Source organism: Dermacentor andersoni, chromosome 5 (assembly GCF_023375885.2).
Source record: "Dermacentor andersoni chromosome 5, qqDerAnde1_hic_scaffold, whole genome shotgun sequence".
NCBI classification, from domain to species: domain Eukaryota; kingdom Metazoa; phylum Arthropoda; class Arachnida; order Ixodida; family Ixodidae; genus Dermacentor; species Dermacentor andersoni.
In genome coordinates, this window is record NC_092818.1 from 109,390,114 (window position 1) to 109,402,778 (window position 12,665).

Genomic DNA, 12,665 nt, shown 5'->3' on the forward strand with positions numbered 1-12,665 from the left:
ATGCAGCCCGCTTTCCAGCCATCCACCCAGTTGTAGACGGATCTTTGGGAAGCTGCCTGTTTGTCGCACACTGGCGAGTCTCCACAGCACTCACACCCTCCTTCCACAAGAACCACAACGTCCAGCGCTGCCCTTGCCGGTCACTCTCTGTGCTGTCCACTTGGCTACTGACATGCATGAGGAACATGTGCATGGAGAAAATAGATGCTGCCGGCATGTGCTGCCGTCTGACACTGAAAAAAACTCCCCACTACTCACAAAAGGTGCGCTGACAGAATGTGCAACTCATGTGGCGCGAGATATTCATAAGTGCAATTCATTGTGGTATGCCTTTTGTACATTTGATTTTGACCATGTTGTCACACGCTGGCCTTTGCTGCACAAAAACCATTGCAAATCTCCACTCAACAGCTTCACTGTCAATGTAAACTTGGACACAGGGTGGTGTCTACTGACCAGAAAAACCAGGAGTTCTCAGATATATTTAATAGTCTGGAAATACTCAGGGAATTTGTGCTTTAAAATATTAGCTGCAATATTTTATTGAAAGGGAACGAAAGTCGCGCTAATGCTGGCTCAACTAACAGAGAGGAATCATAACGAATCATCTTTGATGCCATTTCGTCGGCTGGAGAAGTTGCCAGTGAACGGTCAATGACCGATTTTTGGGGCTCGCAATTTTTAGACATGCCCGATAATTCGGACTGCTTCTTGGCACCTGCATGTACACCATAGGGGCAATGTGTAAGAACATCTGAAATTTCAGACGCAGGAACCCTTCGCCGCCTGACTTTCTGGACTTTTCGCCATGACCGCAGGGCCATAGCGGCATTAATCAATGCCACCACCGCCACCATTTTTATTACCTCGCCGCCTCAAACCGGCGCTCTCGCACGCAGAGCTGTAGCCACCACCTCAACAATGCTAGGTCTAGCTGCTTCGACGTTCACTATTAAGCTTCTTGTCGATTGGTTCCATGTTGTTCATTGAAATAATTTGCAGCTGTCAGCAATGGCACCGACTGGGCCTTTGTAATCCTCGCAATTGACTTCGAAGGTCGGAAAGAACAACGTGTTGGCTAATGCCGTTTTCCATGTCAGCTTCGCCTCAATACAGCAATGTTACACGGTAAAACATACGCGAAAGTATTGTGGTGAAGCATAACAACCGCGGGAAGGGGCAATTGTCACGGGACACAGTCTGTATTCCTTAATTATACACGCGTGCACCCGCCATTTCCTGTCGCAGTATAAGCACCGATATGCCTAATAAGCGTACTGACAGGCCTTCAGAGTCTTTTCGGACGTATCTGCGCAATCTGAGCCCTTAAGCGCAGTAAAAGACATGCATTTATTTTTTCAGACATTTTTGCAGCCCTTAGGGAGCCTGCAAAGTTGGACATTGGCTGTACAACTGACCAAGAGGATGCTTCAAATGGTCCATGGGGTGAACGCGCGGCGGAAGGAAAATGAGAACAGAAAGGACCGACACACTGACGAATGAATGGGGAAGGAAGTGCGCTGCTGCTTCTTTGAAGGAGCTTGAGCTCAACAAACAAGGTGTTGGCAGATGCCAAGATGCAGGTGTCCCTCATCCAAATCAAAATAAACTCTTTAAAGCAGTGAAATGCAACACTGAGGCATTGTGCACGGGCTGCGAGTATGTGAGGACAGTTGAGGTTGACTTTCCAGCTGCTGAAAGAGAATCTCACTTGTGACAAAGTTCGGGCCTCATACCAATGAGCTTGCTATAGTTGATAGAAATAGCTCATATTTTAAAGCATTTGCTTCGGTGTGCATCTCTTTGTATTCATATATGAAAATGTTTGACTCGATTTGCAATGGGCTTTACCATTTTTTGAAGATATTTTATTCACTGTGCATTTTACTAACCCCTCCCATCTGTTTTCTTTTTATATAGAATAAGCACTGCTCCTGACTATTTAAACTGGATTAAGTCCATTTTTATATTTTAACATGCTTACCAGAGAGTGACAGCATCAGGCGACATAGTGTCAGCCTGTCTTGAAATAAAATAAAGTTCTGATACACTCAGAAAATTTTGCAAAGGCACTCAGGGAAAACCTGGAAAACTCGGGCAATTCAGAAATGTCAGCTTGGTAGACACCCTGGGACACATCTTAAGAAGTACTTATTCACTCTGACATAGTTACTAGCGCTAACAAGACTAACGGAAAAAAAGGTGGGACAGGACAGAGCGCAAGTAACTAAATAAATTTCTGCGTTAAGTACCGATTCACATTTTCAAATTTTCACGAACTCTACCACATGTTATGCTCACGCCTGTTGCAGATTACATAATTCTAGTCCTTTAGCTGGATTACTCACAAAGGCATGCATTACTTGCATGAGAAATCGAAACACATATTCAGTTAATTAATAAAAAATCTATAATTTTATTCCAAACTAATTACTTTATAGCACATATTGCAATTTACTAATCATAGCCAGTGAGTTTGCAAGGTGTATCCATTTGGAATGAATTTCCAGAATGACATTAGTTGGAGATATGACGCATTAAACTCACCATAAAAATGCAGTGTTGTTCCACTTACTTTTTTAACAAAACACTCTTTCATGCATTGAAGCACAACAGTAACTAGGACACCCATGTATTTCATCCCACACTTCAGGAAATAATATACCGAAACTGGCGTCACCCTGGAAATTTATTTCAAGTGAATATGTCTTGCAAGCTCAGCGGCTACAATTAGTAAATTGCAATATGTGTTACAAAGTAATTAAGAAGTTAATTAGTGCCTTCTTGTTGATTAGTTAAAATATGTGTTTCGATTTCTCATGCTAGTAATGTCTGCCTCTTCGAATAATTCAGCTCAAGGATACGAATTATGCTATCTGCCACAGGCAATATTTAAAAATTCCATAAAATTTTAAAGTGATCACACCGTATAAACAGTTTAATGCTAATAACATGCTGCTAATAAAATGAAAAAAAAAAGTAAGAAAAAGAACTTGCCGCACATTTTAGCACTGGTATCTAGTCATACAGCACATACATGTATCTTCAAATCCTTCTGCCACTGCAACAAGTTTTGTGCGCTTAGTAAAATTCCTACACCTTTCTTGCAGCATCAAATGCGAATATAACCCACATTGGTTTGAAAGTTTTAGAAACCGAGTCAGCCTAGCCAAATTTCTAGTTGCTCTGACTGCAGCGATTTTGGTGCAGGGGATCCGCAAGAAAGTTTGCTGTGTAAAATTCATCATTCCTTAAGCTGAAACGAAACGTGTTTAGGTGTGCAAATCACACTGCAACCCGGAACTGCAAGCCGTGTTATGAATTAAAATGCATAATGCATAAGTTCTTTGTGTCAAAAACTTTCGTCACTAGGTGCACAATAATTAGTGTACTTTGACAAATGTTGCACTGCAGTTCAATGACAATGATTGTGGATGCAGCATTCAAAAGACAAAAACAGTAAAAAGTTTATTTAGTGTCTGTACTTCTTTAAAGAACCCTTAAAAATGCCTTTGGATGGTACCAAGACAGGCATTCATGCTGAAATATTTAAGTTTCTATGTTTGCTAATGTGATTGTGAATGGACATTTTCTACTTTCATACACAAGAAACCTGGTGAAAAGTAGCTTTTACTTTTTACAACTCTACAAAAGAACAACCCCATCAAAGGAGTTCAGAGCTGTTCAGGAGCATCCAATCTGTTATTTGAAATGCCATTTTTGCCACACTATTCTAGTTTATGAACAAAAGTAACCGTCTCTGATAAAACAACTAGTCCCTCACAGCAGTACCAGTTGACACTGTCATTAGGCTGCTTTGCCAGTTGATGCAACAATCAGCATTCGTCGCATCACACCACATTTCATTCTGTCTCATTTTGTGTTCCATTTATACAGAGAAAATTAAAGGGTCCCAAAACAAAAAGTAACTGCTAGTCGACAAGAATGGAATCGGTCATGTCTAGGCCTTAACAACAGAAGGGACATAAACGTAGACAAAATCGCAAGTAATCATACCTGTCTGCTGTTGCGGGGTAGCCTTGCAAGACGAACGCCAGACATGTCATACAGCCTGACCTGCCTGTTGTCATGCGGAATGGCTATGACATTCTGGTTGGAGATGGCAAGCCTAGAAGGAAACAAGCGAGAGTAAAATTAACAAGAAGCCAGCAAGGCTTTTATGCAAAGGGTCATCTGTACCTCTAGCCTTAGAGGACCATCTAACCATATAGGACAATGTACGGTGCCAGAGGTCACAAACAGCCAAAGTGCACAAATAGCCAAATTTCGTTACAACAAACACAGATATAAAGAGTTATAGGATATAATGAGCTAAATCTGAGGAGTTTCTCACCTATATCAACTTGTAATGAATATATGCTTATCACAAATATATTGGACATCCCCTTCAGGTGCCAATTAATTATCTCCATAGTAAATATAGTCTTACTACATTTCTTGCATATTCAGAATCATGAAAAGTACACAGCTGCAGAACCAATTGAGGATTTCCAGTCTTCTGTGACTTGTGTAACGCAAGAACTCTCTAAAGTAATGTCAGGTATGAGAACATCAAATGTTTCATGTCAAGCATACTTGGAAAGCACCTATCTAGCCGCTCAAAACCATTCATAATTTTAAATATTGTGCGCAACAATGAGAGAACTGAGCTCATGGTGACATACTGATGCCGAAAGCAATCACTTAGCTGTGTACTATCAAACTCATTTTACTAAAACACTTCATTTTACTCATGTTCGAACTAGAAGCACAGGTCCAAAGAAATGTTTCAAGATGTATATGATACTTCCTAAATATTAATACTTTCATTAATGCTTGTTTTTGGTGCAGTCGCAAGGAGGTCTAATTGCATAAGGAAAGCTTTGTTCAACAGAAACTGGATCTGCAATAATCTCGGCTATTATACATTCTGAAAGACAAACTAAAAACACTGACAAAAAAAAAAGACGTTGGTTATGTTCTGCTAATCAATGATTCAAGCAAACTTAGTTTGCATTAGTTTTCGAATTTACTTATACAGTGTGTTGCATTGCAATAAGTCAGGCTATCCAAATAATTGCCGACAACTCAACAAAGCTCTTGAGACCAAGACAAGGTAGCTATGTGGTAGCTGAATGTCTGAAGGCAATACACAACAACGCATGTTGTCATGTTGCAGTGACGATAAAGAATCAGACTGTGGTGTAATGGCGAGTCACTAAACTAACTTTTTATTGGGACAACCTGTGCTCACAAAAGCAAGTTGCACTCAAGGAGAACGACAGTGACGAGCACATGCGTTGAGTGTCGAAATCTGATCCACGGGTCAGACGTGCCATCCTTTTGTACATGACTTGCCGTAGATTCTAGCGTAATCGCTGGTGTTCGTGTGCTTTCCAGAATATACAACAATAATCATACCATGCATGCAATTAGATTACACAAGGTTCGGCGACAACATAGACAACAGATGGAATCGGTGACACCAATTCATAATGTTCCTATACATGCAGGTGTGTCTTGTGCTGAGAAATTACCTTTAACATTTGTTAGCTGGTGAAATGTGGTCACCAAAAAGAAGATAAACAAGTACGCATGTCAATATAAAGATTTGCAACCATAGTTCAAAATGCATTTGATGATGTTAGAGGATCCGACTAATATGTCTGTAGATGTTAACAATGCAATGTCTTAAAGTATCGTCTTTGCTAAAAGTTCTGGTCCTACTCCACAAGCAGTAAGACGAGTATATGAATCCTGGACACTGCGGCACGCCATGCATTTCGAACTCAGGGGAAGCGAAGAGGAACACTGTCTTGTATCTCCTGTACACTGGAGCAACAAATGCTCCAGAGCAGTCCCAGTGTGTGTACCCCATGGCATGACTAATCCAGCAATCAGTGACTCCAAAACTTTTGACAAACGCTGTACAGCCTCTGTTGAAACAGGCAGAGCAATTAAAGTGCGAGTGCTGCCAAGACTATAGAATGCGCCAAGAGCTGGGTCTATGTAGCACCACATGATCATAAGCTAGGAGGGCAACCGCAAGAGCTTGCCTCACTCAGTATAGATTTCAAGCGATACTAATTGATTTGACAGATTGGCGTGGTTTAACGCTCTGAGGCAACACTGGGGCTATGACAGACACCTTAGGAGAGGGCTCCGGATTACTTTTGACCACTTGGGACTCTTTAGTGTGCAATTAAATTTAAGTACACGAGTGTTCTCACACTGGTGAGCAGGAATCAATCCCATGATCTCGTGCCGAGCAACAGAACATCATAGCCACTGCGGTAGGTTTTTCAAGAAGTGCGAATGCAACAGAACGACAACCAGATGCTTCACAATCCGCTGCATTGGCTTCACTTCTTTTGACAAAGTGGTAGCAGCAGTGGATTCTACAGATCAAAACACGGACAAGACACATGTTTTAAATATGAATGATCCTTACCAACTAGCTCGCATGCAAACCCTTCCGAGATTCTACAGAGCCATGCGAGATGAGGCATGTAACGACATTGGCAGTGAAACACACTTTCCTCCGTCTTATGCAAGATTGAACAAAAGTTCATTTCTGTCCCTAGGGCGAGTATGATTACCTGTTAACAGGCGAGTCCAGCCTGATTGTTGTCAGCGGTGACCTCATGTTCTTCAAGTCCCAGATCTTAACCGTGCGGTCATCACTTCCTGACACAACCTTGTCTGCCGATGCGAACACGGCAGAGGTGACAGCCCTGTGAACAAAATGTGGTGGGTAAAAAAAAAAAAAAATCGTTTAGGGACACTTTATGAGTGGTGAAGTGACATAGTAAATATTTCGCAGTAAATTTGGTCTGCAAGAGGCTGAAAGCCAGTAATTAAAGCATAATTTTGACCATCTGTACAAATACCACCTACAAAGGGTAAATAAGTAAAGCTGCACTGAGTATAACTTGCTGCCCCAATCCCACTGCTAGTACCTTTTTAGCTGAAGTGAATTACTCACTCAGAGAACCCCATCCCTAATGACAACAATAATGAAAGCCTGAAAATGTGCAATTTAAAAACTTTCAATATAATAAAAGAGCAGCGTCTCAAATATGCAGGGTCAAAATGCACTGAAAACACAGTGGCCCAGCCAAAATTTTGAGACTTGTGTCAACTGAGATTTTTGAATTATTAGAGTGAATTATTGAGAGGCAAATCCAATATGTGCCCCTTTTTATCCTTTCTTTTTCCCAGCAAGTAGGCAGGCATGTTATGCCCTTTCCAGAGGCAATTGTCTATCCTTCTCCTTCACAATTTCATTCTTAGTTGATTCGTGTTACATACTGAATCTTAAACAGCGTACACATAACCTGTCCATTTTGTTTACTTCGCGCTGTACCTACAACCACGAATAATAAACAAGCCTGACTTTCAGCATTCTCGTACAGATAATGATTTCTATGCTCCACCTAACCTCACCAACTTCTGCAACAAAGGCTATAAGGCTTGTGTCAGCTAATGAGTAACAAGAGCTGGTTGTGTGGTCTGAGAAAGGAGGATGGCTTGAGCCTTGTGTACCGCAGATCCTTCCGCGAAACTTCCATTCAGTCGAGATTGTGGAGAGGGCAATCTAAGGTAAACGATAAAGAAGCCCTTATTCTGGTTCTCTATTCCAATTGCCGACGCAAACCATAGCTTTTGCTGCACTGCCCAGAGCTGGTGAGACCGAGTACAGAGCAAATGCAAGAATCTGCAATAAACAAAACAAACAAAAAAAGAGGGTGGGAGGAGCGGTTTAGAGAAGAGGGTTGCTCACTCTGTGTGGCCCTGAAACACGCTGACCGAGTGTATTGGCTCCCTGAAGTCCCACAGGCGGAACGTCGTGTCCTTGGAGGACGTTACCACCAGACGCTGTGTCGGATGTGCACTGGTGTGGGTCAATTCTTGGTCATGGCCTGCTCGCCAGAGGCAAGCAGAAGGAGCAGAGAAAAAAAAGACCGGTGTTGAAAAAACCAATACAGCAGATCATAGACAGAAAGTTTATACCAATCTGAGTAACCAAGAGCTAATGCTTGCAGTCATAAAATATTGCCACATTTGCATTGGAAGCATTTCCTATATGTCTTGCGTATTATAGAACCATATTGACTGATGATGACTGATGGTGTTTAATGGTGCAAGGGCACCTTCATCCTTCTACACAAGCTTGCGAAGGTTAGAGTAATGTTTTTTCTTTTTTCGAAATTTCTCTTCTTTTTTTTACAACAGTGCAATCTAGTGTTCTTAATTACCTGCACAATTCTGTAATTAATGTGTTAGCATTCGAGCACTCATGCAAATGGAAACCTGTCTGTCAGCTTGTGTACATACGGCAAAAGAGGGGAGAGGATCACACGAGAGAGGAAGCATGCTGCAGAGAGCACAGCACAGGCGCAGCGCAGCTGGAGGGGAAAAGGGGAAGCGTGATTCATACGTCATGCACACCAGACCCAACGGAGTACCGCGCCACCTCGTGCGGAGCCAATGAAAGAAGAAGGGGTGGTGTCGCAGCACATTGGAATGCAGCCTGTACAGTTGGCACTCGGCCATCAGCGGATGCACTTCGCTCCCGGGGAAGTCTAGACACATGTCACACATTTAGATAATCACATTAGTGGCTGCTTTTGTGTTCCGTCTACTGTATAGTTAAAGGTAACAATGGACACTGCCCCTTCTACGAGTAGTACAAGTGATCCGGCACAAGAGCATCGACGGAAGAATGCCAAGGCTATGCGACAAAGAGTCTAGCATGTCTCATCAGTCTACACAAAACGTTAACATGCAAAACGGGAATGCACAAAACGGGAAAAGCAGATTAAAACTAATGCTTAGGAATTACTGTCGCAAGAATCTCATTGATAGCCCTTGAAGTTTTTTGGGGGGATACACATCAATATTTCTCTTACAGACTGACTGCTATGGTCATCACATGCTACAAGAACTTCTACTTGGGGACAGCACCTCCTCTCCGTTGGCTTCACTGTCACATGCCCGGCATGCACTAGGCCACACCTTTAGCCAGCCAGAACTGCGAAGCCGCTGTGGCATCAGGGAAGCTTGCTAATTCCGCGCCCCGGAGGCCCGTGTTCAATTCCAACTCGGACCAAAATTTACCAAATTTTCTTTTCAGAGCGATTAACTTAGTTTGTTTACAGGAACCTCCTTGAAAAAAGTGACAACAATCTGAGCATTTTTATACATATCTTCACTCCTTGTGCGATCAGCCATTTTTGGTACCATCTTTCCACCACACCGACGCCGAAGGATTTTCGCGTAATGGGACATACAATTTTTTCACATTAAAAGTGAATTGCGGGGCTTAATGTCTTGAAACTCCACAGTGCATTATGAGGGATCCCATAGTGGGAAGATTTTGACCAGCTGGCATTCTTTATTATGGACCTAAATTTAAATATGTACGCGAGTGTTCTTGCATTCGTCCTCATTGAAATGTGGCTGTTGCACCCAGGAATCCAGCCCGTTAACTTGGACTCACCCGCAATAAGAAAGGGCTTTCGAACATAACTGAATTTACGCTATCCCTTTTGTAAAACACTGAAGCACTTGCAAGTGACCAGATAAGCTACACGAAACTCACCAACAAGCTGAATGACAAGCTCTCCCTTCTCAACGTCGTAGACATTGGCTGTGCGATCCCAGGATGCAGTTATCACCTGGTCCCCACCCGACAACCAGTCGGATGCTATCACAACACTGCTATGGCCCGTTAGCTCAGTCAAAGGGCTTTTCATCACAAGAACATTGCTTGCAGAGTCAATATCTGAAAAGAAAGACAACTAATTACTATCTGAATGATGAATTAACACAGTTCCCTTGACATCATCATAATTTCCAGAAGGCTGTGCTTACCATCCTCCTTCTCTGAAAGGTCAACCTCATCTTCAGATGAATGCCCTTTCTGTGAAGAGATTGAAATGCGGTAATCGTCAAGTGAATCTGTTCAAAAGAAGCAGTCAATGACATATATAGGTAAAGCCCTCGTAAAAAATGAAGCCACTGAGAGTGTGAATCCTGCTGAACCCTGGGGGCATTTCATCATGCTCATAGAATTCCTGGTACTAAAAAGATGTCTGGGGTAATTATGAAAGTTCGCATGTCTACCCAGAGTTTTCAAGCAGTTGTGGTGCAACAGGAGGCCCACTATACACCCTGGAGTCAGCTGTGATCATGAGTACAGTGGCTTCATGTTTTCTAATGAACATCGTCCTTGGGTGCAACATGGGTTTGGTGCTCAAATACAGATAAACAATAGACAATGGTTTAAGGACACCAAGACATCAGAGCGATACAGACCACATGAAGTCTTATGTTAAAAGTTTGTATACTGTGTCCACAACTACTGTCACAATTTACTTTGAGGTCAGTATCCCCAACTTCCTAGAAATCCCATGCTAGCTCACAAATATCCTTTTCAAAATAAATGAGGAATAACCAGTGCTGATTTTATAAGCCATAACATACAAGAAGCTTTCGTACATTGCTCAACGAATGATGTGCAATTAGCATATTCCTACTAAGTCCAACGTATGATTTTTGATAGGCTGAATTTGGTGCTCAAAAATTGTTATGCAGAGCCCATACAAGCATTTTTGTTATGCCAGAAGGCATTTTCAGTCGTGGATTGATGAGCTAATAAATAAACAATTACTGTAATTAATATTCACTCAGTTATCATTTTACAATTTTATTCATACGAATATACTATCCGTGGCCAGAAATAAATGTGAACAAGTTGGTTTAGTTTTCTTTGATGTGGAATGGTGTTCCGGTTTTGCAGAGATATCCAAGCGTGGTCGCTGTTACAATCCAAGGCCAACAGTGGTGCACTGAGTAGCTTTTAACTGCCAGGAAGTGTTAAACGAGGGCTACTAGCATTAATGAGCGACTCGCATGCTCGTCACTGTCATCCAAGTGACACTGCACTGCTGGATGCAGTGTATATCGAAGGTCGAGCCCTAAATTTACGTGTTTCATTCATTGAGGACCCTTCACTACACCACACTGTACTATTACCCAAAACTCACACATTCAGTGTAGCATGCAATAACTCACAGTACTACATGTACCATTTTGTCAACTGGTCAGAAGGTATCAGAGAGCAAGCAGTCAAGACAAACACTGACCAGGGCAACTTGAAATAGAAAAAGGACCACACCGCTACATCCGTTACAGCCCTCTCAACAGACCGTACAATAAATGATTGATTGGAAAACAATAGGTGCAATGCTGAGAGATAGGTGAATGTAGCCGATATCCTGGTTAAGATCAAAGGGAAGCGGAGGTGGCACATTGTGTAATTCATAGAATAGAATAGAATCTTAGAATAGAATCATAGAATAGATAATCTTTTGTCTGCTAGACAGAGTAAGAGAATGGGTGCTAAGGAAGAAAAATGCTATCAGCAGAGGCTTAGATGGATGACAATATTAAGAAATTTGCAGATAGAGGATGGAGTTTGCTGATACAGTACAGGGTTGAGGGGACATCAAAGGGAAGAGGCATTCATTCTGTAATAGACCTAAGCGGGATGATGATGATGATGATGATGATGATGATGATGATGATGATGATGACGACGACGACGACGACGACGACGACGACAATATTAACTCACATTAGTTGATGTCCTGAGGCTCATATTGCAATATTTTTCTGTAAATCTAAAAAAGAACCTCTGCTAAAAAAAAAGGAAAACAAGAAAGTGAGCTTACCACCAGATCCAGAGCGGCAGCTGCTGATGTGGCAGCCCTCCAGATGTGGGCACTCTGGTCTCCCGAGGCTGTCACAAGCAGGTCTTGGGTTGGGTGGAAGCGCACAGAGTTCACCGAACCCTCATGCCCCGCATACTGCACAATGCACTGGCCCGTCTGAATGTCCCAAAGTCTGGCAGTATGGTCTGTAAAGTTGGAGTGTGAAGGGAAAAGAAAAATAAGACATGAGGAGACAAAAAAAGAATAAGCTTGATATTGACATTTATTGCTTTTCAACATTAAGCAGAAGTTGCTCAAGCTTTCCCACTGTGCCTTTACCCTTTCTGTTTCTGCATAAGCCATACCTAATAAGGTAAGAGACAGGAGTATCCTACCCTCTCCTTTTCTTGCGTTTGTGGCTTATGATCCCGCTACAACTGGCAGAATGGTGTAACGAATCTACTCCAATGCCATTCCTTTTCACATTTTGTCAGGGGTAAGAGTGGCGTTTCTCCCGGGCTCTTAATGGGATTAGCCAGCACAGACCAGTGTATGGTAAAAGTGGCATATAACCGAGCAAAAGGAATCGCTACATTACACTGGCCGTATATTCCGTTTGTGAAGTTCCATGTTTCTTTATTCTGCCATGTTAAGCTTGTGCCCTTATGCAAAACAGGCTCACAATATAAGCTTTTTCTTCTTCATGATTTTGATAGCAGCTTCTGCACATACTGCAATGGCTTGGGTCATGGCGTGACCTGCATTCGATATACTGGTCAGACTAGTGTACATGTCAGTGGTGTGTGGTATAGAGCTTCCCACAAAATTGCAGTTCCACCTGAAAGGCGAAGCACTGATTGCGATAGCAAATTAGTAGATAGCTGCACAATGTAAGGATAGTAGTTTTATCAGCTGTATAAACTTGTAAACATTCGCCTACTAACTAAA

At 42.2% G+C, this 12,665-nt stretch overlaps 1 protein-coding gene across 3 annotated transcripts in view; it reads right to left on the bottom strand.

Moving 5' to 3' along the window:
- The window catches only part of Wdr37 (WD repeat domain 37), a 166,667-nt gene that overhangs the window by 3,195 nt on the left and 150,807 nt on the right, over positions 1–12,665 (bottom strand). For all 3 annotated transcript variants that reach the window (XM_050178407.3, XM_050178406.3, XM_072288258.1), the window contains 6 exons: positions 11,739–11,923; positions 9,877–9,925; positions 9,605–9,787; positions 7,784–7,922; positions 6,600–6,734; positions 4,018–4,129 (listed from right to left, as the gene is read on the bottom strand). In XM_050178407.3, the coding sequence (XP_050034364.1) occupies positions 4,018–4,129; positions 6,600–6,734; positions 7,784–7,922; positions 9,605–9,787; positions 9,877–9,925; positions 11,739–11,923 (803 nt within the window). The remainder of the gene's footprint in view (positions 1–4,017; positions 4,130–6,599; positions 6,735–7,783; positions 7,923–9,604; positions 9,788–9,876; positions 9,926–11,738; positions 11,924–12,665) is intronic.